Below are 27,625 nucleotides of genomic sequence, written 5' to 3' on the forward strand. Positions count from 1 at the left end.
CAATAATGATTAAAGGCAATATCAGTGCAAGCAGGCAACATCAAGAGGGAATGTCCCTATACCCTGCTTGTTGGCCCTCCAGGGCAACTGATTGGCCACTGTGTCATACAGAGCAATGGACTAGGGAGACCACTACCTCTTCTTATGTTTTGATATATTTAACCCATTGCTATTCCATGAAGATACAAGTCATTATGGTAGTCATCAAGAAGACAACGCAGTTCCTTGTTATCCGTGTCTATCAATAGAGCATTGAAAGCCTTCTTCAAGAATGGCAGTTCCTCCTCTTGCTATCAACATCCAGCACACCGCTACTTGACCTCCCTTGGTGCTCCAGTGCTTTGCTTTTATTCGAGTATGTTGCATGACCTTTTAAAAGCTCCATTGTCTTTACAGTTGTGTCAAATTAACAGGCCAATAATGCAATTTTTGGGGAAGTACATACACATGTCTATAAAATACACACTCAAATCGTTAGCCTTTGGGTAAAGAACCTCTATAAATAGGAGAGTGATATCTCTAAAGACAAAACAGAGATGGATTTTAGAGAGAGAAACGTTAAATGGCAACTTGCAGGTAGGCACAGACTATCACACAGGGACAGATTTGTCAGTGATAAGAAGAAATAAAGGTTAGCCTTGGGGGGATTTTAAGGGCTGTAAAAGCAATGTAATGGTTTTTGTTTCTGTATGAAAGTATGTGTGAGCACTATGGCACTTTTGACAATAGCAGTTCATCCATCTTTGAAGTTTCCCAAATGAAGATCTGTTATGTATCAAGCCTGAATCTCTACATTCCTTCACAGAATTGGTTGAAGCTATTTCTTCACTACAGTACACTGCTTCAATGTGCCACTCTTGGAAGAAAAAAATACAGATCCTGTAGGAATTGTGAGTTGACTAGCAGAAAACGACACGGACCCAGCTTTTGTAAAGAAAATGGCCGCAGCCGTTTATTACCCCCGGACCCCTCTAGCCGGAGGGTTGGCCCGAATGCAGGAAAGGGAGCCTCCCATTTGCCAGCCGTCCGGCTGACCACCTTAACCGCAGCGCTCCGGCTCCACGCCTCTCTCCCAGCCGGGAGGATGGGACGCCTTCCGCCGCGGAATCCTTGGGAAGCGACCTCGAAGGACCCAACGGGCGTCCGCCTCCATCATGTCCCCGATTCGCTTGGCCCCGGGCCCCTGGCCTCCCAGCCGGGTAGGCCGCGCCCGGTTATGGCCAGTCTCATTAATGAGACCCCCCCTTTTCCAGGGAGTCCCGTGCGCAAACGGGCTCCCCGCCAAAAGGCTCCCTTCCTGGCATAACTCGCGGCTGCGACAAACGAGATGACCAACAAACGGGGGGGGGGATAGGGAGGGTAGCTGTCCGGGAGGCGAGCAGAGGGCGAAGAGGGCGGGCTGCCTCTTCCCGGCCTATTTAAGGCCAGCAGCCCCGCCCCTCTCCAGCAGGCCGCGGCGCGGCCTGATGACGCAGCTGGGCCCGCACTGTCTCTGCCGCCCCTGCAGCGTCAACGGCAGCCGCGCTTAGTCGCGGCCGCGATTTCCTTACTCTTTAGGGATTATAGGCATGTGTTTCAAAATGGTGGCAGTGTGTAAGATACTGAAAGTAGCAGCAGCAGACAGAGAAAGCAGGCAGATATTCTTTTGGGGTGCTCCAAGATGTCTTGATCACCATCATTTCCACTTTTAAGAAGAGATATTGCTGCCATCTACAGGAGGAGGAGGAACTTCCTTGGCTGCTAGTGTGTTAGCCACCAATGTTGGTGCTAGGAGAGAATGGTTACTCCATTGGTTGAAGAGTGAAATCACCCTTACTGTGTGAAGTTTAGTGCTCCAGTGTTACAGATTAGTGCCTTAGCACCAATGATAATATGGACTCTCTCTCAGACTCCGGCTAGTTCACTATGTGTAAGGCCTTCATTTATGATTCAACAAGTAATGAGGTACAGAATCTTCAGGAGGCCCTATAAAATCATTATGAGAAAAGCAAAGGATTATTTCATCTTCTTTCCCATATGCATCAGCTTTCATCAAATCTAGTCCAAGGTAACCTGGTTACTAGCAAATTCTTCAAACAAGACATTTAACCACAATTTTTAACCTCAAATGTTGGAATGCATAATTGACCCCTCAACAGAGGCTAGCAGTCCATCACAGACCAAGGAATAAATGAGGCTCACCTATGGTAGTTCCCAACTGTCTTCAGACTTAGCAATGTACAGGATTTGCAGCGGCAGCCAAGAATGTGAATCTAAAAGTGGACAAGAGATGTAAGTGGATTAGGAATTAGCAAACTTGATTCTAGTGACACTGGTTTCCACTGGTAGTGAGAAATGTATTTAGTCTTGCAGAATGCAAGATATATTTACCATGATCATATTGATTTGAATCTCAGATGCGATCATGGGGTTAATGGTTCTCTAGTAAACTGGGGAACTTGGTGCATTGCTATATTCTTGGGAACTGGCATGCCTATTTCAGCCTCCATCTATCACATCTGACATTCAAAAAACACATTAGATTTCCCTCCCTGCTTTCATGCCTCTCAAACAGATTACATTCAAATAGAATATTTCCTTCATTCTTCCTATATAATGAAAGACAAGTCTAGCTTTGAGGGTCCTGGCCTTTCTTTGAACATTAAAGCCTATGAATTCCACATACAAGGCCTAATTATTGGGAAAAAAGGGATGGCGTTTTGCGACATGGTCAAAGATAAAGAAGCAGAATTGGAGCCTATGTGCTGTGAAACACGACAGTGCTAGTAATGTCACTGTACAAATAATATATACATTTCCCTATGTTACTTTGAGTTGTATTCAAAACAGAACATTTTAACATTTTAATTTCTTAATCTTTTTAAGCATATGGTTTTAAGGCTGAATGCTTTTTCTTGTATGACTTGGACTCAGAACAGCTTATGGATAAAGATATGATTTACAGCAAAGCTGCCCTTTCCCCCACATAATGATACCCTCATCTGATTTCTTTTGTATTTTTTGGGGGGAGGGGCGTGTTGTTAGTTATCCTCTATATGCTGAGTGTTTTCTCCTCTTCTCTAGCAGAGCAGATATCTTCTGATTTTAAAAATAAAATAGCAATCATTTTGAAGTGGAACACACTGTCCTTTGACTTGCAGGCTAAAAATGATGCTCACGGCAGACTTCAACTTGGCAAACAGGCCGCAGCTTTCTTTTAACTTTACATAACAGAGTGTTGGACAACGAGGGGAGAGGGAGCCTAACCAAATACGACCCTAAGACTCCAACAGCGTCCTGGGCATCTCATCCTGTATCCCTGCCAGGCCACGAGATCCCTTGCTGTGGGGTACATTCTCTAGATGAGGCTGAAGTGCTTTGTGAGGCATAGACCTCCTCCGCCCTCCTCAGCCCACCTTTTCTGTTACCTGGGACAACCCAGCCAGGTCAGCCCCATATCCCATTGCTGCCATTCAAGGGATCCCACATTGGATACACACATTGGTTGGATACACACTTTTCTTGGATGCTTTAGGATGCTTAGGGCTAATCCTGCGTTGAGCAGGGGGTTGGACTAGATGGCCTGTATGGCCCCTTCCAACTCTATGATTCTATGATTCACATAATTCCTTATATCTTCCCTCCTTATTTAGGCTCCTTCCCCTTGTCCCCAACCAGCTGTGACAATTATTATAAAATACTTCCATTAACCAACACCCTCAATAAACATGGTCACTCTGCTTTCTTTCAATGGGCGGGCGGGAGGTGATCGTTGTGTCGGCTGGGGAGGAAAGAACAAGAGCGAGCACATGGCACCTTTTATAGCACCATGCACTCCTTCCTGCCCCCTCCCTTACTGACTTGGCACATTAGTGCCATGCATGCCCCGGCCATTTCTCCGTGCTCTCCGAGAGTGCCATTCCTCACCGTCCAGCTACACCACCACTTCAATGGCAACCACTGGCCCCTCTTTCTTAACATTCCAAAAATGCTTATAAGGTTAATGGTTAATAGCGGCCGCGATTGACCGCGGCCGCTGTTGATGCGGCGGGGGCGCCCGGGAGCGGCGCTGACCCACCTGCGTCAGCAGGCCGCACCGTGGCGCACAGGGGAAGGGCGGGGCTGCCGGCCTTAAAAGGCCGCGTGCAGACGTACCCGCCCTCTTTCCCCTCGGACCTCGCGCCTGGACAGCTACCCTCCCATCCCTCCCTGTTATTTCTTGTTCGTCGCAGTCATGGGGGTGTGTCATGCAAGGTAGGGAGCCTGTTGGCGGGGAGCCTGGCTGCGCACGGGACTCCCCGGAGTAGGGGGTCTCGCTAAGGAGACCGGCCAGAACCGGGTGCGGCCTACCCGGCTGGGAGGCCAGGGGCCCAGGGCCAAGCGAGAGGAGGAGGGCCCTATGGAGGCGGACGCCTGTGGGGCCCTCAAAGGTCGCTTCCCAGGGACTCTGCGGCGGAAGGTATCCCATCCTCCCGGCTGGGAGTGAGGTGTGGAGCCGGAGCGCCGCGGTGATGGTGGTCAGCCGGCCGGCTGACGAGGAAGGGGCTCCCTTACCTGCATGCGGGCCAACCCTCCCTGTTGGAGGGTCCTAGGTTAATAAACGGCTGCGGCCAATTTGTTGCCAAGATTGGGTCTGTGTCGTTACTGGGTTAGTCGCCCCCTGATAGTCAACGGAGTCCCTGCATAAATCAAAGTGGCATGAGGTTATAGGGAAAACCCAGAAGTGAAATCATGCCTCTGTAGGAATCATCCAAAAACTCTATGGTAAAACTATAGAGCTTCCCCCAGAAACTGTATAGATGTCAGGCTGACAGTGATTTTTTAGCTCATATTTCTCCTCCCAGCCAACAGAGCCGCAGCCAGCAGGAAGTCTCCTGCCATAATCATAGCAGGAGACATGGCACCTGAATTTGGACCTGATATTTGGCAATTTTCAAACAAACTCACCAAAATGGGAGACTAAAAATGTTTATCTTGCTTTCAGGCTAAAAAAGCAAGGGCAAGGGTCTTATTTCCTATCAGCCTCAAATGACTGGGCTCCACTTCAAAACCTTCTCCAAAGTGTCTTTGACTCTGCTTTTCACCTCTGCTCAGATAACATACTTCTTTGTTTCAAAAACTGGCAAGCATTCCTCTAGCAACATGGCTATCTCCACCCCTCAGTGTCCTTTTTCATGATAGGATACCATACAGCTGGCAACAGATAGGGCTAAACTGAATGCAATCCTAGTGTGAAATCTTATTCTAAACAACATTTGATAAACTTGTAAAACTTCATTTCCTTTCATGTACTTTCTGCCTGTGTACTGTTGTAAAAAATAAAACAATAGTACAACTAATCCGGCAGCATGTTGGCTCAGATTATTAACTGACAATGGGGCTGAATGTAAGACCCCAAGCATCAATTACACCATATCCTATATCCATATGGCCTTCATATGCCCATTGATATCCATCTTACTTCAGGTAAATTTAACCTGTAGTATCAGAATATGGACCTAAATCTCCTAGAAGTACTGGTGAATGGAATGTATGTAGCCAGAAGAAGGGAACGGAGGGAAAAGGAGGGTTGAAAAACACAAGAAACCCTGGAACAATTAAAATCAAACCAATAGCAGGACTGGTGAGATAGCTCAACAACAGAAAGATAACTCTGTTTGTCAGTGCCGTCCTCCTCTCCCCACTAAGCAAATTAAGTTTTCTTTGGCCCTTCGATAATAAAAAATAAACACTGTTATGCTGCGTACATCTTAATACTTCTTATCTTCTGACTAGCAGAGCAAAAAATTAATATTGTCCTGCCCCAGTCCGGTGAAAGCAAAGGCGCCCACTGGGAGAAGAAGGCTAGAAGAGATGAAGAGAATGCTTGAACACAATGGACAAAGCCACACACCATCACATGTGCATGCAGAAGGAAGTGAAGTTTAGCAAGAAAACTCTCAAATATTATCAGGGGTTCCCCAATGAGAAGATCAGTCACGGTGGATAGGCTTCTCGGAAAAACAGCTGGCCAGCCACAACTGCATTGATTTTCCACTCTAATGCGCAAATCACAAAGAATGAGTTGCCCATGTAACTTACACAATGCAAGTGATGGTGAGTCCTGAGCATGGCCTATGTAAACCAAGCATAAAGCTGAGGACATTGTTGGCAGGCTTGGTGGGTTTTCCTGATTTGACAGGCCAATGTGAAAACAAAGCTAGAATCACTGAATACGATTTTGAAAGAGGACTTCACAGGGTGGTTGGAGGGCACATGGTACTGAAGTCTACTGCAAGTTGTTCAGGAGTGGATCAATGTGAACATTACATTTGGAGGCATAAAAGGCATGGCAGGTGGGCAGGGGTGTCCTTACCCCACAAATGAAAAAGACCGAGGAGACTTATCGATTAATCTGGTCCAAATACTGGCAAACATTAGCTGCCTGTTATCACCTATTAAAAACCATGTCAAATATCCAGCCAAGACTGGATCGTTCAGAAACCATTCCAGTAATATTCAAGGACAAAAGTCTCAGGCTGTTTCCGTTTTTGAGACATGCCTTGTTTTACCCTTGTCTTAGCTTTGGATTTCAATTGGATGCTACAAGTTGATACTTTGCTTTCTGCATTTGGGCTTTCCTCCTCTCATCTCCCAGGCTGAAATTAACATCTGTATTTCACATTGCAAATCGAGAGGAGGGAGCCTCCCATAATGTTTTGCTCCCTTTCCCTTATCAATTATTTTTGTAAATTGGGGCCTGCTTTCTTTTCATTGTATCCCTTCATTCCACCATTTTGTGCCCTCAGTCGCCGTTCCCACTTCCCCCAACGTATACTGGATGTAATAAAAAAAACAAAAAACTGTGGAGGAATTTTTTGTGGAGCAAATTCATTTCAATTCAAAAACTAATAAAAGCAGAACTGAGGCTTTTCAGGGTGGAGTTACTTTGAAAAGAGGAGATTGCTGATGACAATGCTCTTCCGAGCTCTCTCCCCACCTTCATCTTTTGTAACCCGTATGCTAATGCCTGCAATGTTCAGCAAGCCGCAGTGCCAGAGGACCTCCTAATTGTATTGCTTTCTGCTGGAGCCCACACACAAAAGAGGGGGGGGGGGAGAGAAGCTGATGAATATTACATGATCAGATTGAGCCAGGGTACGGGCTGCTTTCCTTGCACAATGCAGAAACGGAGAGAAGACGGGGCTCAGAGTGAACAGAATGCATCCCAACAGTACCCTCCTTCCTGCCAACCGTCAGGCCTCATCCTGCTTCTGAGAAGTTCCTTGGAATTCCCTGCACAATTAGCTACGGCCAGTTCTCCGGCTGGCTGTGACTGCCTTTACTGCTCTCACCAAAGCACATCTATCACAGTTTGCAGCATTCCCCGCACCCCATCTCAGCAGCGTAGCTTTCCTGGAACTTCAAGAGAGCAATCAGACAATACATCCTTTCCCCCTCACCATTCCCGCCTGTACCTCCTGCAACCCAGGTCTCTCACTCTGATCCGCAGCTCCATCTCCCAGACAGTTCTCAAATATGCTTTGGCAAAGCTGCCTGGCTCCTACTCTGTTTTTGTCACAAAACCGTGTGGCTGAAATACAGCACCCAAAAGAGGGTTCTCAGGCTGCGGGCGGAGGGGCTCCCCCCATCCTTCCTGCCTTGCAACTTCAGCACAATTTACAAATGCATTCAAAGCCAGAGAAGCATCCGGGGAGAGCTGTCGAAACCAAATAATGCAGACATGTGGTGGCTTCTCAAATCAGAATTTCAACCTTCATACCCTATTTAGACAATTATTCTTTTGAGTGAGTCCTCTGTATAACATCTCCCCACCTGGGCCCGCCTGTTGCTTATAGTCTTATTTTATAACTATACATAATCTGTAAAGGATGTTCCCTCAACTGATGAAGAACACGCTGACTCATCAAAACTTTAAGGCAGGGGTAGTCAACCTGTAGTCCTCCAGAGGTCCATGGACTACAATTCCCATGAGCCCCTGCCAGCATTTGCTGGCAGGGGCTCATGGGAATTGTAGTCCATGGACCTCTGGAGGACTACAGGTTGACTACCCTGGCTTTAAGGTAATAAATGGCTGGGCTTCTGCTTTATTTGACAAACATGATAATAACAACAGTAATAATCAATTTATTTTTATATTCCAGCAGAAGAAATACCCGTGGCATTTGCACTGCATTTCTGCTTAGTTTTTAAAAGTGATGTGAAGGCTACGATCCTGTGTGCACTTATCCAGGAAGGGTGTTGAAACCAATGGCATTGCCTTTTGAGTCAACAAGGAGAAGACGGGTATGTAGGTTGCCAATTGTTTCTAGATAGGTGCAGTTTTTAACCATCGCTTCACAACGTGACCAAGGAAGCTTCAGGGGATGGAGTGCTGGTTGCAATTAAAGGCACAGAACCTGTGGCCATAAAAGTAGCAACAACTCTGTGACTCTCCCACACATGTAAGTCAAACAGGGTAGTCTTTCTAGCTATGTATTTAAAAGCACGGCCTGAATACTTGGGTTTGGGAAATACCTGATAATTTAGAGGCTGGAGCTGGAGGAGGATGGAGTTTGGAGGGGGAGCATGGTTCCATGCCTTAGCATCCACAGTCCACCTTCTGAAGTGGCCATTTCTCTCCAGGCAAACTGATCTCCGATAGCAGCCCTACCTCTGCTGACATCTACTAACAATGTCAAAAGGTGCTCCCTTTTATAGCTGGGTGACAGTGAAGCATTTGAATGGTGCAGGCCTCTGCAGAAACTAAAACCTGTTGAACTTCTGCCTTCTGTTATTTATTCATTTTAATCAGCTAGTTATTCCCCACTTTTCTCTCCACTGGGGACCTCAAGCTGTTTGCGGTGTCATTTCTTCTCTCATCGATTTTATCCTCATACCAACAGCCGTGTGAGATAGGTTGGGCTGAGAGTCTGTGACTGGCCCAGGGTCACCCAGTGGGGATCTGAACTTGGGTCTCCGAGATCCTGACACCCTCACCACAACCCACAGGACCAAGGAGCCTCTCTTGAGAATGGAGGTTGGCAAGCCACTCAGTCTAATCCTATATCGGTTTACATAGACCTGAACCCCACTGAATGTAATGGGAGCTGCTCCCAAGTAAATTACAGCCTGACCGTATATTGAGAGGCACACCAATGCCCAGTGAAACCAGTGGTCTTAAGCATTCCTGGCTACATAGGATCAGCTGGCACATTACAAAAACAAGGCTCCATGGTAAGTTTATTGCTCTGTGGCTCATAAATAATAAGGTACTATCATAGGAGTAGTTCATGAAATAATCATAAAGGTTGCTATACAATGGAACATGAAGGGTTGCAAATATGCACATCTTAAGTTATAGAAACTATTTGCATTATTTACTAAGCAGTAAATTGTTTATTGGTCGGCCTTGCAGAACCTCACACCTAAAACCGCTGCCTTTTGAGCAAAGCAAGCCTTCTTCCATTCATCTGCAGTTTTTGTTTTCCTCTATTCACACATGTCATTTATTATTCTAAACAGGTAAAGGAGCCAAAGAGATTTTTCAGATGCTGCCTCCTTCAATACCTTTTTCAAATGTGTTTGTTTTGCCTTGGCAAATATGGCTGGATTTAGAAAACTAATTTCAGAATAAATAAAAGTGGCTAAATGTGACACAGGTGTTAGAAAAATTTGAACAGGGAAAGTAACAGAAAGGCATGACTTGATTTCTTTCTGCTCTTCCAATGGGGAGGCTCACCTGGCCCAATTAAACCACCCACTTCCCTTTGCTTCTGTCCAATCAGAACTCAGTGGAACCTATTTAAATATTTCCTTTTATTAGAAGAGTTATTTTTAGTTGCAGCAGCAAAATGGGAGTTATACAGTGGCTTTTAGGCCCCTTTGTCAGACTGGGCTTGTGGATGTTTTTATGCTCTTTTGTTCTGAGTGATTCTAGTTTTGAAAATAGGAAAAGGTTGTGGAGTCACAGCCAAATATACTGTAGAAAGGAAAGCTTGCAGCTCACTTTGCCCGCAAACCACTCTGAGCTGATTCGCTTTGTCACTCTTTTGGGTAAGTGATTTTTTTAAAAAAGACGTCATTCAAACTCTTCTCTTTTGAAAGATTATTTTTCTGAATCATGTAGGGTTGCCAGGCTCCAGGTAGGACCTGGGGTTCTAGAAATATAACTGATCTTTAGACTACAGGGATCAGTTTCCCTGGAGAGAATGGCTGTGTTAGACAGGATTATGCCCCACTGAGGTCTCTCCCAAGGCCTCTCCCCCAAATATCCAGTAATTTCTTAATCTGGAGTTGGCAACCCTATTAGGGTTATATATGTCTATACCCGTTTCTGCAGTGTAAAAAGCAGCCAGGCTTGCTAATTCTGCTAATTCTTTATCAGCCTCTCTGCTTAGGTACTTAACAGCACAGCTTGAGTATAGGCATTAGCAGGTGATAATGTTTATCTCCATGCTGTGAGAAATCTTCAGCTGCTGTTGTTTACACACTGGCCACTTGTCAGGGGCATAAGTGTCTGCCAGGCCATTTCTTGGTCAGTTGGTATCCCCGAGGCCTGGATAAAGTTAAGTTTTGTAAAACCATTCAAAAGTGTATATGGATTATCTTGAGTACTAATATATGAAGCTGCCCAGTTCAATTCAGTGAGCAGAAACTAAATTCATGCAAACCCTAGACATTTTACTTGTCTTTAAATTGAATAGGATCAGTTGCACTGCATTCAAATGGTCTCTGCCAGTTGTTTTCTCCCTTCTCGCCCCCATCACCAACACAATGAAATAGATTCAAATGGGTAGCCGCGTTGGTCTGAAGTAGCACAATAAGTCCAGTAGCACCTTTAAGACCAACAAAGATTTATTCAAGGGGGTGAGCTTTTGAGTGTCTGAGGAAGAGTGCTTGCACTAGAAAGCTCAAAACTTGAATAAATCTTTGTTGGATTTAAAGGTGCTACAATGAAATAGCATAGATTAAAATGGGTAGCCATGTTGGTCTGAAGTAGCGCAATAAAATCAGAGTCCAGTAGCACCTTTAAGACCAACAAAGGTTAAAGGTGCTACTGGCCTCTGATTTTACAATCATAGAATCATAGAAACATAGAGTTGGAAGGGGCCACACAGGTCATCTAGTCCAACCCTCTGCTCAACGCAGGATCAGCCCAAATCATCCACGAAAAGTGTGTATCCAACCTTTGCTTGAAGACTGCCAGTGAGGGGGTGCTCACCACCTCCTTAGGCAGCCTATTCCACCTGAACTACTCTGACTGTGAATTTCCCCCCCCCTGATATCTAGCCTATATCGTTGTACTTGTAGTTTAAACCCATTACTGAAATGAAAAGGGTTCTCTTCATTCTGGGAGAAAAAGAGGACAAAATATAGAATATCATTATGCCAAAGTTTCTTGAACAGTGCCCCCTTCTAATTTGAGTGTTCTTCCCAGTGATGGATGCACTTGACTAGGAGTAGGGGAGTCACTGAGGATGTGAACCTCTCACCATGATAGCAGGGCTGGGCTGTTGCATAAGTGATTAGACTACACTACAATTGGGTGGGGTTGGTTTCAATAGGGTAAGATAATCACTGCTCAGGATTGCATATTAAGTCTCCTATGTTCTCTATCCTGGTATGTGACCAATTTAAGTAATTGTGCTAGGCCTATGAACTACTGGCAGATATCCTTGCTTGGTGTCACTTTTGTGAGCCTTCCAATCATCTCCTTAGATCCTGAAGGCCGATCATACCCACTGAACAACGCTGTTTGTGGCATCTCCACTTCCTGGAATCAAGATAACTTCATGGTGGTCACTGTTCCTTTTGCTAACTGTTTCTTCATCAAAAAGGTAGTGCTTGTCCCCTCATGCTTGGAGGTAGCTGCATTTTATGAAGAAGCATGTAGACACATCTTTTCACTCATCTGATATCTATGCATGTTGTTACAGTTGAAAAAGTCCATTGTTGTTCTAAAGTGGTGAGCAAGAACTTGCATTATATAAGTATCTTTTAAAGGTACCGTGTGATTCTTCTAAGTTTTAGTTGCTCTAAGGGTATTTCAGATGCCAGAAGATCACAAAATAGAAAGCAAACCATGTCGAGAGGACTAAAGGGAAACTAATCAGACAGATGCGTGCACCTGACTTTTATGGAGGTTTACTGTTTTAAGCTGGCAAATCCAAATCTCACCAGTTCATAGAATCAAAGAGTTGGAAGGGGCCATACAGGCCATCTAGTCCAACCCCCTGCTCAACGCAGGATTAGCCCAGACCATTTGCAACTGGAATCTTGTGGCATGTCATGCATCCCTCTGATTTTAGTACTTTTACTAGATGACAGATTTACAGGATGAGATCACTACGTCAGCCCTTACCTGTCGATAGATGTCTTTTACCCTCCTTCTGGTTATACAGAATGAAAATTTTGTGATGACTGTCAGGATTGAAGGAAAAGATGCTGCTGGTGCAGACCTACTCTATGACAAGGAGCTGAAATGTCCCACTGGTTTACCAGGTATATCAATTGGGAATTCAGTGTGTTTCATGGGCTTGCCAAGCTGCTTTGACGAATGAAGGAACAGGAAAACGTGGTAAATGAGTTATGTGGCAGAAGAGCCCAGCTGGGGAGACGATTCGAATTCAAAACCTCTTTGAGCCATGAGGAAGGGTTTTAATTAATTGTTTTAATAAATACTTTGAGTAACTTCCTACATTGTAGGTGAATCTTATAATACCATCAAAAGGCATCTTTTGCCTTCCATTGCATAGCTGGTGGGTAGGTTTGGGCCCAAGGAACAGTTGGACACAGTCAGCGGAGTAAAACAAGGCCACAACTTTATTTATTTACAGGAGCAGGACACAGCATGGTGGGGGGGGAGACTGTTTGGGACATTGGTTCCCAGAGGCCTTTCTTGCAGCCAAGGTGCATACTCGGTCAGCAACCCATGGCATCTGAGAACCAGCCTGGTGGGGGGACAGCAGCTTTTGGGTACCAATGGACATGAGTCTCTGCGTGGCCACCCTCTGCCTTCTGGCATTTACCCTTCTGGGGCAGGCCTTGCTCAGTGCATGTTCAACCTCTTAAGGAGGCCTCCCTGTTCTAGACAGTGAGTGGACTGTCCAGCCCTCTGCTCTCAGAGGCCTTCCTTGCTGCCAAGGCACACACTTGGTCAGCAGGAAGCACCAATGGCTTTGGCCATCTGAGAACCCCTGGGAGGAAGCAGTTGTTGGTTGCCAGTGGGCAGAAGCCTCTAGGTGGTAATCCACTGCTACCTCGTATTGCGCGCCACCAGGTGGCCCCTGCCAATTGGTCACATGCTTGGCATGTGACCAGTCTCTTAAGGAGACTCGTGTTCCAGGCAGTCTGGTGCACAGACTCAGACTGCCTGCTAAAAACAGCTCCGCCTGTGCCCAAATTGCCACCTGTAACAAACAAGCATAATCACAATATGTAGAAAACCATCACAGGGAGGGTAGGTGGGAAGCGTCTATACCAGCTGGCTGGAAGAAGGGGGCTTGGCATGTATGCAGCCCCTTAAATATAAGTGGCCACATCAGTGCAAGGGCTGGCCAGCCACACTTGGCACCCTGGCTGCCTGAATCCTTGTTGGGCTTCTGGCAGCCGGGCACACACTCCTTCTCTTTCTGGCCCTGCCCACTGTGACTGCAATGATGCGGCCTCAGGTAACTCAGGGCCATCCTTCTTCCTGATCACAGCCATCTATTAGACATGTAGCTTAGCATTACCATGAAGTATGTAGTTGGGACTGAAGGTAGCCAAGAAGGTCTGTTCCTAGGTATACCAGGCCTTCATATCTTAAACAACTTTTAATACTTTGGCCTTCAATTCTAGATGCTCCAAGCAGCAGTGAATGTGCAGAGGTTAAGGAACCAGACCGGCTGCCTTGTGCCACTCAACTGGTGACCCAAGAAGAGTGTGAGGAAAAAGGCTGCTGTTACGCTCCCGGTGATACTCGTGTTTCTTGTTACTATGGCAATACAGGTAGATACCTGTGCTAAACTTCTCTAGTCATAGGTAGCAGCCGTGGAGTATCCCTTCTGATCTACAGAACACATTGCTTCAAAATTCTACACCACTTAGCTAATTACCCACTTCTCAGAATCTTGCAAGTTCTATTTGAGTAATGCTTCCTCCTTTCATATACAGAGAACTGTTGGGTCAAAACAAGTTTGGGGAAACCAAATCTTACCATATGCTCTGGAGGGTTTGATTGTAAGACACATTCAGATTTGAGCAGGTTGGGCAAATAACTAAAGCATGGGTCATGAGTAGTAACACATAAGATAAGACCCCTCCTTCTCCCTTTCACTGAGAACTCTATATTTAAGTTTCTGAAAACAAAGCAGTCATTCAAAGAAACTGTGTTTGCCACTTCTGAGTTAAACTGACATACTGGTGGTGTTCTCTTTCCTTTTCCAGTGACAGCACAATGCACGCCTGATGGTCACTTCTCAATTGCGGTGTCTAGAGATGTCACTCTGCCATCACTAATTCTGGACTCTGTACATCTTGTGGGACGTGGTAGTGGCTGTTTCCCTGTGGCAAAAAACAATGTCTTTGTCCTCTACAAATTCCCACTCTCTGCTTGTGGAACTACTTTTCAGGTATGAATTCAATGCAATGTCAGCTTTGAGAGCTCTTGATCAGGGCTGGGTTTCTAGAGCCATCTCCTGTGGCATGCTGCTACGGAGCCTGGATGCGCTAGATTTTTTGCAGAAGACACAGTTGTGCTGCAAGCCATAATGGATCTTCCCTAACCCTTTATTCAAGTAAGTTGTGAACTGTTTTGTATAGTGCAACCATATTCCTAGCACAGAACCCCCCCCCCGCCCTTGAATAATTTAGCTTTGCATGGTTTGCAGAAAGCCTTGATGTGAAACAGACTTCTTGACTGTTTAAGATATCAAAGGCAACAATGCTGGAAAGATGCTAAAGGCTGAAGTACATGGTTTAGAAGTGTTTTCCACTGTTCCATTGCTATCCCTTGGGTGAGCGCTGGAAGGGAACTCTTTCTTCATATTAAACAGGGAGCTGAAGACCAGGGTATATATGCAAATGAGCTGATGGCACACCGTGATGTTAGAAACTGGAATACTGGTTCTGTCAAACATGACAGCATCTTCAGGTACTAGTATTTGATATTCCTAAATTGTAAACTTTGGATGGAAAGTGGGATGTTAACTTCCTCTTACTTTCTTGCTCCATTAGGTTATATATCAGCTGTAGCTATTCAACAGGGAACTTCCTTCCACTCACAGTCAATGTTTTTACACTGCCTCCTCCACCACCAGTCACCCAATATGGCCCACTCAATCTAGAGCTAAGAATTGCCAGTGGTAAGTATCCTTATATGGCTGTGGTTGCTATAATTCCTGGCATATCCGCCTTCCTCCTTATTGACAAATGCAAGTGATACATTCATGCTACTAGATCACTAGACTCTTTGTGTGCTTTGGCCTTCAACTTTTCCTAGCATTATTGTATTTCCCAATGACTCTTGTCTTATAACCTGACCAAGTACTTAGCCTCAGTTTAGTCATTCTGGCTTATTATTTGGATTTATTTATTTATTATTTATTATTTGGATTTCTTACTTGCCTCTCCCCGAAGGCTCGAGGTGAGTAAAGGAGCTTCTAGGGAGCGTTCAGGCTGGACTGGATCTAGAACCTACAAAATTGACTTTATGGCAATCCAAGGTAATGTTAAAACTCTCCTTCCACACCACAGTTTAAATGAATCAACTTTCTTCCTTTCAGCTTTCTATATTGTCTAGTTTTCACACCCATACGTACTTCATGCCATAGTATTCCCCATTACTAACTTGATCTTGGACACCAGCAACACATCCTTACACTTAAGAATCTTTTCTAGCTGTTTCATGGCTGCCCTTCCTGGTCTCGGTCCCCTTCTGATTTTGTCTTTATGAGGTTCAGCTATAATCCTGATTTGGCACTTGCTGCTTTTAAAACCAATAGTGATCACCTCAGTCAAGCTCATTGCTGTAATCTGTGAACTGCAAGGTGATTTTCTTAAATTCTCTTGTATGTTCCAGTAACCAATGTATATTTCCAATATGATCTCTAGTGCCTCTTCCTTTTCGAAATCCTACTTGAACATATGGCATTTCTTGTTCCAGATATGATATTCTGTGTTGAAAGATTTTGAGTATCACTTTACTCATATGAGAAAGTAATGCAGTGGTTTGATAACTGTGGCAGTCTTTGGAATGTAAATTGAGTGTTTCTAGTCTATTGGCCATTGTTTAGTTTTCCGTATTTCCATCATTTCAGCTGTAGTCCACTTGTGTCATTAAGAATAGTGCTACTCCTAGTTGTTTTCAGTTCTTTCCCAACAGCTGATTGAGTACCATCCAACTTGGACGTTCCATCTTCCAGCACTATATGTTTTTTTTTTTCATTTTGGATTGTCTTATCATAGGGGTTTTGAGGTAAAAATTAATCAGAAGTGGTTTACCATTGCTTTCTTCTGCACGGTACTAACCAGGGATAGGTGCAGTGGCACTGTTGTTGTCTATAATGGATCCTCTGACAAGGTCACCTTCCATTACTGCTGCTGCTCAATAGCTAACCTTCAAGGATTCCACTACTTTCTTCCCCATTGGGACTGTCTGTTCTCTTCTGATGATGTGACAGTTCATCCCTTAAGGGTGTGGCCATTCTGCCTTGAATGACTCTGCTAGGAGTTCAGACCTCACACAGTATTGCTCTTAGCTTTGCTGACATGCACAGCCCCATCACTCCTGTAAAACTCAGGTAGCCTAAGTGAACAGATCACACTAAGAAGTACATCTGTAATAACTCAAATCCAATCTTCTTGAGCCATTTCTGCAAATCTAATAAGTGTACAAAGTAGAATATGACATTTTTTGGACATTTGTAAAATTAACTGTCTACTGAGTCTTCTCTCCATAGTCACTACACAGAAGGCTACAAGGAACTAAGTGATTTTGCTTTTAATAAATTAGGTATAGTAAGATTTTGGACCAGTTATAATAGGACCATGGCACTTGAGAAATGTGTAGCTCTCTTGTTTCCAGTAACAATCCTTCCCTGGCAGTCTTCAAGCAAAGGTTGGATACACACTTTTCGTGGATTGTAAACTAAACAAGAGCAGGCAGTGTGATGCAGCGGTAAAAAAGGCAAATGCCATTTTGGGCTGTATCAACAGGGGCATCACATCAAAATCACAAGATGTCATAGTCCCATTGTATACGGCACTGGTCAGACCACACCTGGAGTACTGTGTGCAGTTCTGGAGGCCTCACTTCAAGAAGGACATAGATAAAATTGAAAGGGTACAGAGGAGAGCGACGAAGATGATCTGGGGCCAAGGGACCAAGCCCTATGAAGATAGGTTGAGGGACTTGGGAATGTTCAGCCTGGAGAAAAGGAGGTTGAGAGGGGACATGATAGCCCTCTTTAAGTATTTGAAAGGTTGTCACTTGGAGGAGGGCAGGATGCTGTTTCTGCTGGCTGCAGAGGAGAGGACACGCAGTAATGGGTTTAAAGTACAACGATATAGGCTAGATATCAGGAAAAAGTTTTTCACAGTCAGAGTAGTTCAGCAGTGGAATAGGCTGCCTAAGGAGGTGGTGAGCTCCCCCTCACTGGAAGTCTTCAAGCAAAGGTTGGATACACACTTTTCTTGGATGCTTTAGGATGCTTAGGGCTAATCCTGCGTTGAGCAGGGGGTTGGACTAGATGGCCTGTATGGCCCCTTCCAACTCTATGATTCTATGATTCTATGGATGCTTTGGGCTGATCCTGCATTGAGCAGGGGGTTGGACTAGATGGCTTGTATGGCCCCTTTCAACTCTTTGATTCTATGATTCTAGGTTTAAATATCATAGTGGCATGTAAAAAAACAGCATTCTGCTTGCAGACAAACACTACAGTGAATACTACACCAACAGGGATTACCCAGTCATCAAGCTTCTGAGGGATCCTGTCTTCTTGGAGGTACGAATCCTACAACGAACTGACTCAAACCTGGTGTTGGTTCTTCATGACTGCTGGGCTACACCAAGCACTAATCCTCTTCAACAGCACCAATGGCCCATCTTGTTAAACAGGTAAGATGGCTTGAAGAGGTTGGGAAACCAAACTTAATCTAAAGCAGAGCTCCTGGCCTGCTTCAGTATCTTATGTTGCTCAGGTGTCCATACGGAGGAGACAACTACCAGACACACTTCATCCTCGTGGAAGAAGCTTCAGGGCTGCAATTCCCATCTCACTATCAGCGGTTTGTTGTCAGCACTTTCACCTTTGTGGACTCTACTTCACAACCGACACTAACTGGACCCGTAAGGCCTCTTCAGTTTTATTAAACACACCAAAAACCTACTTATTATATTGTGCTCAGAGGAAACACTGTGTATGTAACTTTTTTGTGAGGGAGCACTTAAAACATAACTCCTGGACAGTTTAGTGTTCATAGGTTTCCTCTAGATAGGTAGCTAACTGTTTGGGCAGGGAACAAGTGTTCCTGTTTCACTGCTCCTATATCTGTAATAGATGAGGCAACAAGAGAGCCAGTTTGGTGTAGTGGTTAGGAATGCGGACTTCTAATCTGTCATGCCAGGTTCGATTCTGCGCTCCCCCACATGCAACCAGATGGGTGACCTTGGGCTCACTATGGCACTGATAAAACTGTTCTGACCGAGCAGTAATATCAGGGCTCTCTCAGCCCCACCTACCTCACAGGGTATCTGTTGTGGGGAGAGGAAAGGGAAGGGGATTGTAAGCTGCTTTGAGTCTCCTTCAGATAGAGAAAAGCAGCATATAAGAACCAACACTACTTCTTCTTCTTCAGATTCAGGTTGGGAAATTCCTGGAGATCTGGGGATGGGTCCCAGTGAAGACAGGGAGCTCAGTGGGATACAGTATCATAGAATTCACCCTTGAAAACACATATTTTCTCCAGGGGAACTGATCTCTGTAGTCTAGAGAAAACCTGTAATTCCAGGGTATCCCTCTGGAGAGTGGCATCTCTAGTAAGTGAGGAAGCATACTTACCCTTTCTGGACAGGGGTTTAACTATCAGTTGTCACATCCGCCAGAAATCTAGATGTAATTCTTGATGCCTCCTCTTGATGAAGGTGCATATTTTTCCACCTAAACGAGCCAAACTATTAGCACCCTACTTGGCTCTGGAACCCTTCATCACAGTTATCCATGCAACAGTCACCTCTAGATTGGACTTCTATAATTTGCTCTACATGGGCCTACCCTTATCCTTGCTGCAGAAATTGCAAGTGGTCCAGAATGCAGCAGTCAGGGTACTTACAGGCATACCTTGGAGGGCACATATTCAACCTGTGCTCCCACAGCTGCACTGGCTCCCAGTTGAATTCGAGGTGAAGTTCAAGGTATTGGTACTTACCCATAAGGCCATCCATGGTCTGGGTCCTTGATATCTGAGAGGCCACCTCTCTATACCTCCTAAAGAACACTCCATTCTTCAAATACCAATTATTTGGTCTTAAAGAGGTATATCTGGCCTCAACCAGAGCCAGGGCATTCTCCATGCTGGCCCCTACCAGGAGCTCCCAGAACACATTCAGACCCTCCCAGAGTTGGCACAGTATCACAGGGCCTACAAGATGGAGCTCTTCTGCCATGCTTTTAGTTGGGGACAAACTTAGCAGCTACCGATTTTATGGCCACAGCTATCCATTTATTTACCCATCTATCCATCAATGCAAGATGCCCCAGATCAGCCTGACCCCTGGGATAACATCAATAAATGCCGTGGAAGATGAATTGTCACTATTGTATTTTGTATATAATATTGTACACCATCCTGAGCCAGCTTGCTGGGAGGGCTGTTTGAATGGTGTTTGAATGGTAAATAATAGAATGCTCTGTCCTTCACTAATTAGAAGACAAGTCTTATTTTAAGGCAGTAACACAGTGTGCAGCTACGGAATTTCTAAACACCTATGATGAGATGCTTTCAGTTACATTATTAAACCAAATCAGAGGGGAAAATGGCACTTGGATTGTCTAGTAAGCCAATTGTATGATTAAGGTGTGTGTGTGTGTGTGTGTGTGTGTGTGTGAGAGAGAGAGAGAGAGAGAAATAAGCTGATACGTACTGAGTTCTTTAGAACAAAACTTGAAGAACTCATGTGGGCTATCTTTTACCAGGTATACTTCCACTGTAGTGCTTCTGCATGCATCCCATCAGTGGTGGAATCTTGCATGGCTCACTGTCCTGGGATTAGAGGTAATAGCAGCTGAATAGCAAGGAAGCTATTTGTTTCTTCTTCAAGGGGGAGTCAAGTTGAAAAGGCTAGAGTGTCTACTTTCCTAATACTAAGGAATAAATGCCAGAAGACTTTCCCTTGAGGCCGCTAACTAGGGACAGTGAGTGCTGGTACAGGAAAGGAAGTGATGGCAAGCAAATTGCCCCTCCTGTTGAGAGAAGCTGTTAACAAACATGCCTTGGGAACAGACTATAACATGCACTTAATGGTCGGTGAGATTTGAAGGAAGCCATTAAACGTTCTGACAAGTTAATTTCACCTTCTGTGGTGATCACGCACAACAAGCATATCATCTGCTCTAAGAACCAGGGACTGATGGTTGTTTAGAAACCAAAAAGTGGATCTTGGTGATGAAATGAAACTTAAATGCATCACCTTGTGAGCTCAAGTTGCTCACAACTTTTTATATCTTCTTTCAACCACTCAACTAGACAATATGAAAATGTTTTGTTGGTGGGGTAACTATTGTTATGAAAGCTCACCTCTGTACACCCTGCTTTGTGCTACAGCTACTGGCCTTTGCCTCACCATAGGACTTTATGCAACAGAAGAGGACAGAAAGTTCTCTGTGGCTGAGCTTCAGCTTGTCTTGGAGAGTTCTTTCTTGTCTTTAAGCAAGCATTCCTCATTGTAGAAAGCTGCTTGCTGCGAAATGGTCTGGTCCCTATTTCCATCTTAGTCTAAGGATTTGTCTCCCTACTTGAGGCATAAAGATGCATCAGTCTTTGCAGGTTTTCAAAAAGCTTCTTACCAGAGACAAACAAGATACTGCGGTTCTTTCATTCTTAAGATATTAGAAAAATTGTCATTTTGTATGGTCTCTGTGTAATCCAATTGACTGTCATAGAAACCCTACTTTTAAAAAATCAGAACTAAGTGCTTTATGCTCCTGGTACATTATGAATCAGGCTATTTGATGTTTCTGTGATGAAAAAAGCAGCTTAAAAATATAAAAGGATTTAAGATAATTAGATTATATATTCTGCTTACCCGGGTGATTAGGAAACAGGCTTTGGAAGGTATATAGGAATCACCTGGGAAGTACTCAGATACCAATGTTTTGAATTTGTTTCCAGCAAACTTATAAACCAGTCTGAAGATGTAACAACAACAGCCATGTTGACCATAAAAATCATACATTCAAGAAGCTTAAACAGTAGTTGAAAGAGCAAAAAGGGATGGGAGGACAAGGCAGAAGGGGAATCAACAATTCTCTTGTTCAACAGCCAAGAGAAGAATGGAGACCCATGATTTTCAAGGCACTCTAAGAAGTCTAGTGACCGCAGAAGGACCTGTGGACTTCAAGTTCAGTAATGCACTGGAAGCTAATGATCAGAAAGGTGAGGAAGTCACTCAAGATGGATAATGGGAATTTCTGTTCAAATTATCTTATAGAATAATTGAAGCATCACACTGTATTGCTCTGGGAGAACCTATGAATTGCCTCTGGGTCATGAAGGAATTATGAGATCTAATTTTGCCAACTTCTGAAATTAGCTGAACTTTTCTACTGGAAGAACAAAAATATGTCTCTACAATTTGTCCTTAAATCCCTATAGTTGGAAATTCAGCAGGCTGAGGTGCCAAGTTTCCAGCAGATGTCCTTTTAGAGAGGCATACCAGTTTGCTTGTTAAGACCAAAATTGCAGAGGCCTTTGAGGCCTTTCTAACTATAGTGGCAAGTTACTGCTGCTATGTAGAGTGCAGTTTTCTGGAGTGAATCCAAAAGTAGTCAACTCCTAACTTGAAGGGGCATTAGTATATTAGTCATCCCATCTTGTAGACCTGTTTGAGGGCAAAAACATGTAAATAATAATCTGGTATCTATACTGTGACCACAAGGTACCTGCCTATAACTCTGCTCACTTCTGTAGTCAGGCACTGTAGCCTGGCACCAAGGAACCAGCTTGGTGTAGTGGTTATGAATGTGGACTTCTAATCTGGTAAACTGGGTTTGAATTCCCACTCCACATGCAGCCAACTAGGTGACCTTGGGCTCATCACAGCCCTGATAGAGCTGTTCTGACTGAGCAGTAATACCATGGCTCTCTCAGCCTCCCCTCCCCCACAGGGTGTCTGTTGTGGGGAGAGGGGAGGAAATTGTAAGCTGCTTTGAGACTCCTTCTAGTAGAGAAAAGTGGCATATAAGAACCAACTCTACTTCTTCTACAGTTGTGATGAGGCACATTAATAGCTGATTTTTAACAAGTCACAAATGTTGAGAGGTATGTGCAGGGTTGTCAGTAGAAAGTCAGTGGCAAAAGTAACACAAAGAAGAAGTTGGTAACTGACCTTTTTCTTTTGTAGGTTCCCACTGGTACAAAACCATCTTTTCAGAAGAATGGGAGCGAGCACTGGTTGTTGCAGTGGGAATGGTCTTGGTTGCATTGCTTTTTGTAGGATTAAGAAAATATTGGAGAAGACCCAAATGTGAAGAGGCTAACATACTTTAATAAAGAGTTATTGAAGGACTAGTATTTTACTGTTGGCTGCTTGTGTATGGGGTTTGCCCCATACTAGCAAGTCAATAACAATTTCTATCTAGCTGTAATCTAAATGGATAACTGGATGCCATGGAGCTAAATTGCACTGTTTAATAGTACAAGGAGATGCAGCAGAAGCAAACACTGCTGCTTAATATATTGGTTCATAAAATGGAATTACACTGTCTACAAACAGCAATCACAGCCTGGCAATACTGCTTAGACAAGTCCTACAGAAATAGCCCAATTTCAGTGTGCCTTTAAAGGCTGTATTGTTAAAGGGAGTTAGATGTACTACAGAGAAAAAAATGGTGTCATTCAGTAGAATCTGTACCAATCTTCATTGTGTGCTCAAGAGATGAGGGAAAGTGCTTGTCTAATCTTCAACTTAATCTACAGTTCTTTCAGTTTAAACAGTGGGGAAACTCTTCAAATATGCCTGCTTCCAGTTTGCTTCCAATTTGTACTACAACAGTATGTCTTGTGCATAGATAAGGGACTAATTCCTTGTTCTAAGGGTTCTCATTGCCCACCCATTCCTCACTGTTCCAGCTAGTCCCTGTCAGGGCCTAACCAAGAGCAAGCATAATTAAAAATAAATAATCCCACCTTATTGAGTGTCAAAATAAAGCAGTCAAAAGAACTTTGTTCTGGGCAACTGAACGAAAAAATCTTGCATGCTCATAAAATGAGTAAGCCAAGGGAGAAGCAAACCCATATTGTTCATATGCTGCCCAGGTTGGTCCAAGAGTCCAATCTCTAGGCAAGTACACTAAAATCCAAAGCAGTGAATGGTCTTAAAGCTGCCATTGGATTCAAACTTTGTTCTGTATTCTACCCAGTACCAAGAGAGAAGTGCAACAAAAGTGTATCAGCAAAGGAGCTATGACACAGTAGTAGAGCATCTGCTTTGTACGTAGAAGTTCCCGTAACTGGGGATGCAGGATTGGGTAATAAGTGATGTGAACAATCTGTGCCTTGGAGTTGCTGTCCAGCAGAGCAGGCAATGTTGAGCTTCATGATGGATGAATAATCTGATTCAGAGTAAGGTGGCTTCATGTGTGGCTGCCTTAAAATTTCCTTGATTAATCCAAGTCCTAGACATAAAGTATAAATTAGTTAAGAATTAAATAGGCATATGGGAAGTATGCCTTTGTCTGCTATAGTAGATCAATCATCATGTCTTTAATATGCTATTCAAGATGTTAAAAGCAATATAGTTCTTGGAAACAATGGAGATCTTACCATACAACTTGTACATATTCCACACTTGAACTCCTCATTTAAATACTTCATGACCCAGCAGAGGCAAAAGCTAAAACAACTGCAGAAGTTGTTACACTCTGATAATAGTGTAAACCATGGTCCCTTTAATACCTGGCATAATTTTTCCCCTCAGATATGAAACACCATAATGAGCTACTATTTTTCAGTAATTTTCCTTTAAGAAGGAAAGTTGTTCCCTCTAAGTCAAGGAAGTTACAGTGCCCTGCTGCTTGTCAGAAAGAGGTAACATAGACTAATACAGACTTTGTCTCCCCCTGGACATGTCTGGTACTCTCAGCTGGCTGGGGTGCAAAGTCCTTGGTCAGTGTCTGGATGACCACATCATAAGTTGTGGCTTCAATCTTGGCTGGTGCCATCAGATCCTGTAGCAGAATGCACAGACACTGAGAAGCAGGTTCCTTGTTTTGTCACTTCTGTGATGTCATTTGCAGCCAGGAAACAACTGACTCCCATTTGGCAGGAAATGCCGTGTCAAATTCTTCAGCATGGCCCCTGATGGCCATGGTGTGGACGGGTTTTATGTTCTACACACAAGTAGGCACACTGAGCTATTTGGATAGTTCCTCCCCAGGAGGCAGGGAGTCAAAGTGAGTTCAGTCTCTTAACAAAGCTGCCTACCTAGCATAGCATCCCACTCTCATTGCCAGGATTAAATAGTGGGCTCAGTAATGACTTGAAGATGATCTTTCCAATACCCAGCTCTTTTTACTGAACACAGAACAGCAAAAATATTGATCCAAGGCCCTAAGTGGAGGTAGGTCCATAATGTCTAATTTCAGGCAAGATCCTGCATTCTATCAAATTGTGGCTAAGAGTCCACAATCCCCAGGTCCAGGCTACCTGTCTCTGTGAGTCCACATAAACAATACCAAGCACCAATTTGATAACTGGTTGGGCGAGGTGCAGCAATGCGAATGGAAGTTCTATCACTGAAGTATGGCCCTGCTGCCAGCTCCCCTTCAAGATCTATTCTTGACCTTACCAGTTAGGTATTTGAGCACTCACAACTGCCTTAAACTTTAGACCACTGGACTCTCAAGGTCAGAATTATCTTTTCTCACTGGCAAGGATACCTCCATCTTTCCAGAGTAGAGGACTTTCGCTCTACCTTGTACCTGGTCCTTTTAAATAAAAATGCCAAGGAATGATCCTAGGACTTTCTGTGATACCACAGAGCCATTTGTAGGAGTGGAAGTTATGTATTAGGAGTAGGAGAGCAAGAGTCAATAGCAAATGGGGAGCATGTTGTCAGATGAGACCTTAATTATTTAGATTTCGGTGTATTAAGAAGTGGCTCATGGAGGGTACTTCAGGGCTGTGTTAACCATACCAGGCAGTTTTGCAGCATTTATGAATGTGAAATGAGTGTGCTGCTTTCAAGCAGTATGTGGGTACTGTGTCCATGAAATAAGATATAACAACTTGATTTTACCAATCTGGATGCTGCCATGGGATCTGTAAGAATATATCTGTACATAAATTCTTTGCAATCAAGTATACAGACTAAGTGAGATGGATACCATTCACATGTTATTCCCACCTTTGTAATGAACACCTTTTGACTTCACTGGGTGGCTGATAGTTATCAGTTGAGTGAAGCTTTTCCTGGTAAAGAGACACTAACATGCAAAGCCTCACCACTGATTTATTCATAAGGCAGATGTGGTGTCTGCTTGTAGGGGGAAATACAGGTTTGTGCCTCTGCCTGTTGGCCATTTTAATGACTCCCTTTCTGAAGAAGGCCTTGCATCACTTCGCTTTCTGCCTGGGCCCTTAAGGAAGCAGCAGCAGGCAGCCAAATGTGAGGCTACTGCAGGAGAGCAGATAAGCTTCCACTGGTTGGAAGTGAGTTATTTAATTAACAGCATTCTCCCACCATGTTTACATGGAAGTAAACCCCACTGGATTCAGTAGGACTTACTTTGAGGTAAAGACTGAAGGCTTAGTTGGCTGAGGTACTGAAGGGTTCCCTCTATCAAACTTCTGGGTGGGAGGGAAACCACAGCCTTGGCCGCCTTTTCGCCTCCTACTTCTCCCAGTGGCTTTTTCTTCTTTGCCTTAATTCCCTTTTGAAGGGCTGATATTTTATTCAGCAGCCCCTGCTGTGCCTGAGTCCGCGACAGAAGTTTCTCAAAAGCGCTCCGTAGACAAAATGATAACAGCTGGTCTTTGAAACTCTGGGAGCCGAAGTCTGTGAGGTGGAGGAAGCAGCGGTGGAGAAAGTAGGGGGGGGGAGGGCTGCGAAATGCACTATTTGTTAGGAATAATGAGGCGAAAAAGTGACAGAGGTTTTTATTACGAATAATAGACAGCGAACTTCAAACAACAGCAGAGAGTCATTAAAAAAAAGGCAACAAAGTTAAATAAATGTCTAATTAGCAGGCACCATGAAGGTGGAATTTACTGCTCTACGGTTTCTTAAGGGAGAGTCAATAAATTCACAGCTGGGCTTTTCTCCCCTCCTAAGTACACAGGAAATGAAATGTGAGTTTGTCCAACCTTCTCTTTTGGTTTTGCGTTGGATTCATTTCTGATTGGATGCAAAAGGGGGGGGGGGGGAAGTAGACCTTCCTGCAGTGCTGCCAAGCCAGAGCCTAAAGACAGAGGGTCTTCTTGAATCTCCAAGGGATTGATTTTTGAGCTAATGGGCAATCTTTAGGGAATGTTGAATAGTGTGTGCATTGTGCCTCTTATTAGTAGGGAGATGGCCAGGGATGGGAGAGAAGTGTGAGGGTAGGAGGGAAAGCAAAAACATAGCGTACGTCAGCTATATCATCTCCATTTTATTCAAAAAAATATGGATGTTGAGGCTCTTCCCTTTGTTTTGATGATGTGTGTCAAGTGCTGTCAAGTCACAGCCAACTTATGGGAACTCCAGTAAGGGGCTTTCAAGGCAAGGGATCAAGCAGAGAGGGTGCATCATTGCCTTCTTCTGTGGACTCTTCCTTGGTGGACTTCCATCTAAATACTGACCCTGCTTAGCTTCCAAGATCTGATAGGTTAGGGCTATATCATGTTGTTTCCATTTGCATACAACAGGCAGAGGACATATTGTCATCATGCACCATCTGCAGGTGGCTTGCCTCCCCACAACACTGTAGAACTGAGGCTGGGTGTGGCTGCTGCTCATGATGGTATGATGCCTGACAACTGACCAACATGAACCCTCTTAATTTTCCCTCTGGCATGGTTGTTGTTGTGGTCATCTCCCCAATGAGCACCAGCTTGCCCCTCTGCCACCACACTTGATAGGGGTGGTAGGCACCACGGTATTGGTTTACAGGCATTCCTCTGTGGAGGCTGCACCCCCAGTCCCCATATCACCAAGCCTCACTCATACGCTTGCCCCAGGTGTCTAATAGGGTAGGGAGAGCACTAGTGGCAGCAAATTGCCGATCCCTATGGAGATCAAGTAGTAGACATCTTATCTTAGCCCTGAACAATAGATATTATTTTATGAATCTTTCTCTGTTGGTACAGGGGCCAGTTTTGATTATGTGAGTCTTGTGTTAGGATCCAGGAATGCCAGCTTAACGTTTGTTTACCTTTCTGGTAGTTACTATGACTAAGATTATGGAGGTGACTTCAAACAAAATGT

At 44.3% G+C, this 27,625-nt stretch overlaps 1 protein-coding gene and 1 long non-coding RNA gene across 2 annotated transcripts in view; one reads left to right on the forward strand and one right to left on the reverse strand.

Moving 5' to 3' along the window:
- Positions 1 to 8,570, reverse strand: part of LOC143840647 (uncharacterized) — a 67,160-nt gene extending 58,590 nt beyond the window's left edge. Inside the window, exons 1-2 of the long non-coding RNA XR_013232281.1 lie at positions 8,497 to 8,570; positions 2,182 to 2,252 (exon numbers count right to left, since the gene is read on the reverse strand). This is a non-coding gene — a long non-coding RNA (uncharacterized LOC143840647). The remainder of the gene's footprint in view (positions 1 to 2,181; positions 2,253 to 8,496) is intronic.
- A 1,202-nt stretch (positions 8,571 to 9,772) lies between these two features.
- Positions 9,773 to 23,332, forward strand: LOC143840646 (zona pellucida sperm-binding protein 4-like). Its single transcript, XM_077344232.1, has 12 exons — positions 9,773 to 10,014; positions 11,680 to 11,798; positions 12,363 to 12,462; positions 13,801 to 13,950; positions 14,389 to 14,573; positions 14,997 to 15,094; positions 15,178 to 15,305; positions 17,872 to 18,061; positions 18,145 to 18,292; positions 20,139 to 20,217; positions 21,484 to 21,597; positions 22,565 to 23,332. The coding sequence occupies exons 1-12, from the start codon at positions 9,813 to 9,815 to the stop codon at positions 22,708 to 22,710; spliced, it is 1,659 nt and encodes a 552-aa protein (XP_077200347.1). The 5' UTR covers positions 9,773 to 9,812; the 3' UTR covers positions 22,711 to 23,332.
- Positions 23,333 to 27,625: the final 4,293 nt, after the last annotated feature.

This window comes from Paroedura picta, chromosome 6 (assembly GCF_049243985.1).
Source record: "Paroedura picta isolate Pp20150507F chromosome 6, Ppicta_v3.0, whole genome shotgun sequence".
NCBI lineage: Eukaryota > Metazoa > Chordata > Lepidosauria > Squamata > Gekkonidae > Paroedura > Paroedura picta.

Coding starts and splice junctions, on each gene's coding strand:
- LOC143840646 (XM_077344232.1), top strand. CDS start 9,813: ATGGGAGTTATACAGTGGCTTTTAGGCCCCTTTGTCAGACTGGGCTTG. Junction 15,306..17,871: donor AGAGCTAAGAATTGCCAGTG/GTAAGTATCCTT, acceptor TTCTGCTTGCAG/ACAAACACTACAGTGAATAC. Junction 18,062..18,144: donor TGGCCCATCTTGTTAAACAG/GTAAGATGGCTT, acceptor TATGTTGCTCAG/GTGTCCATACGGAGGAGACA.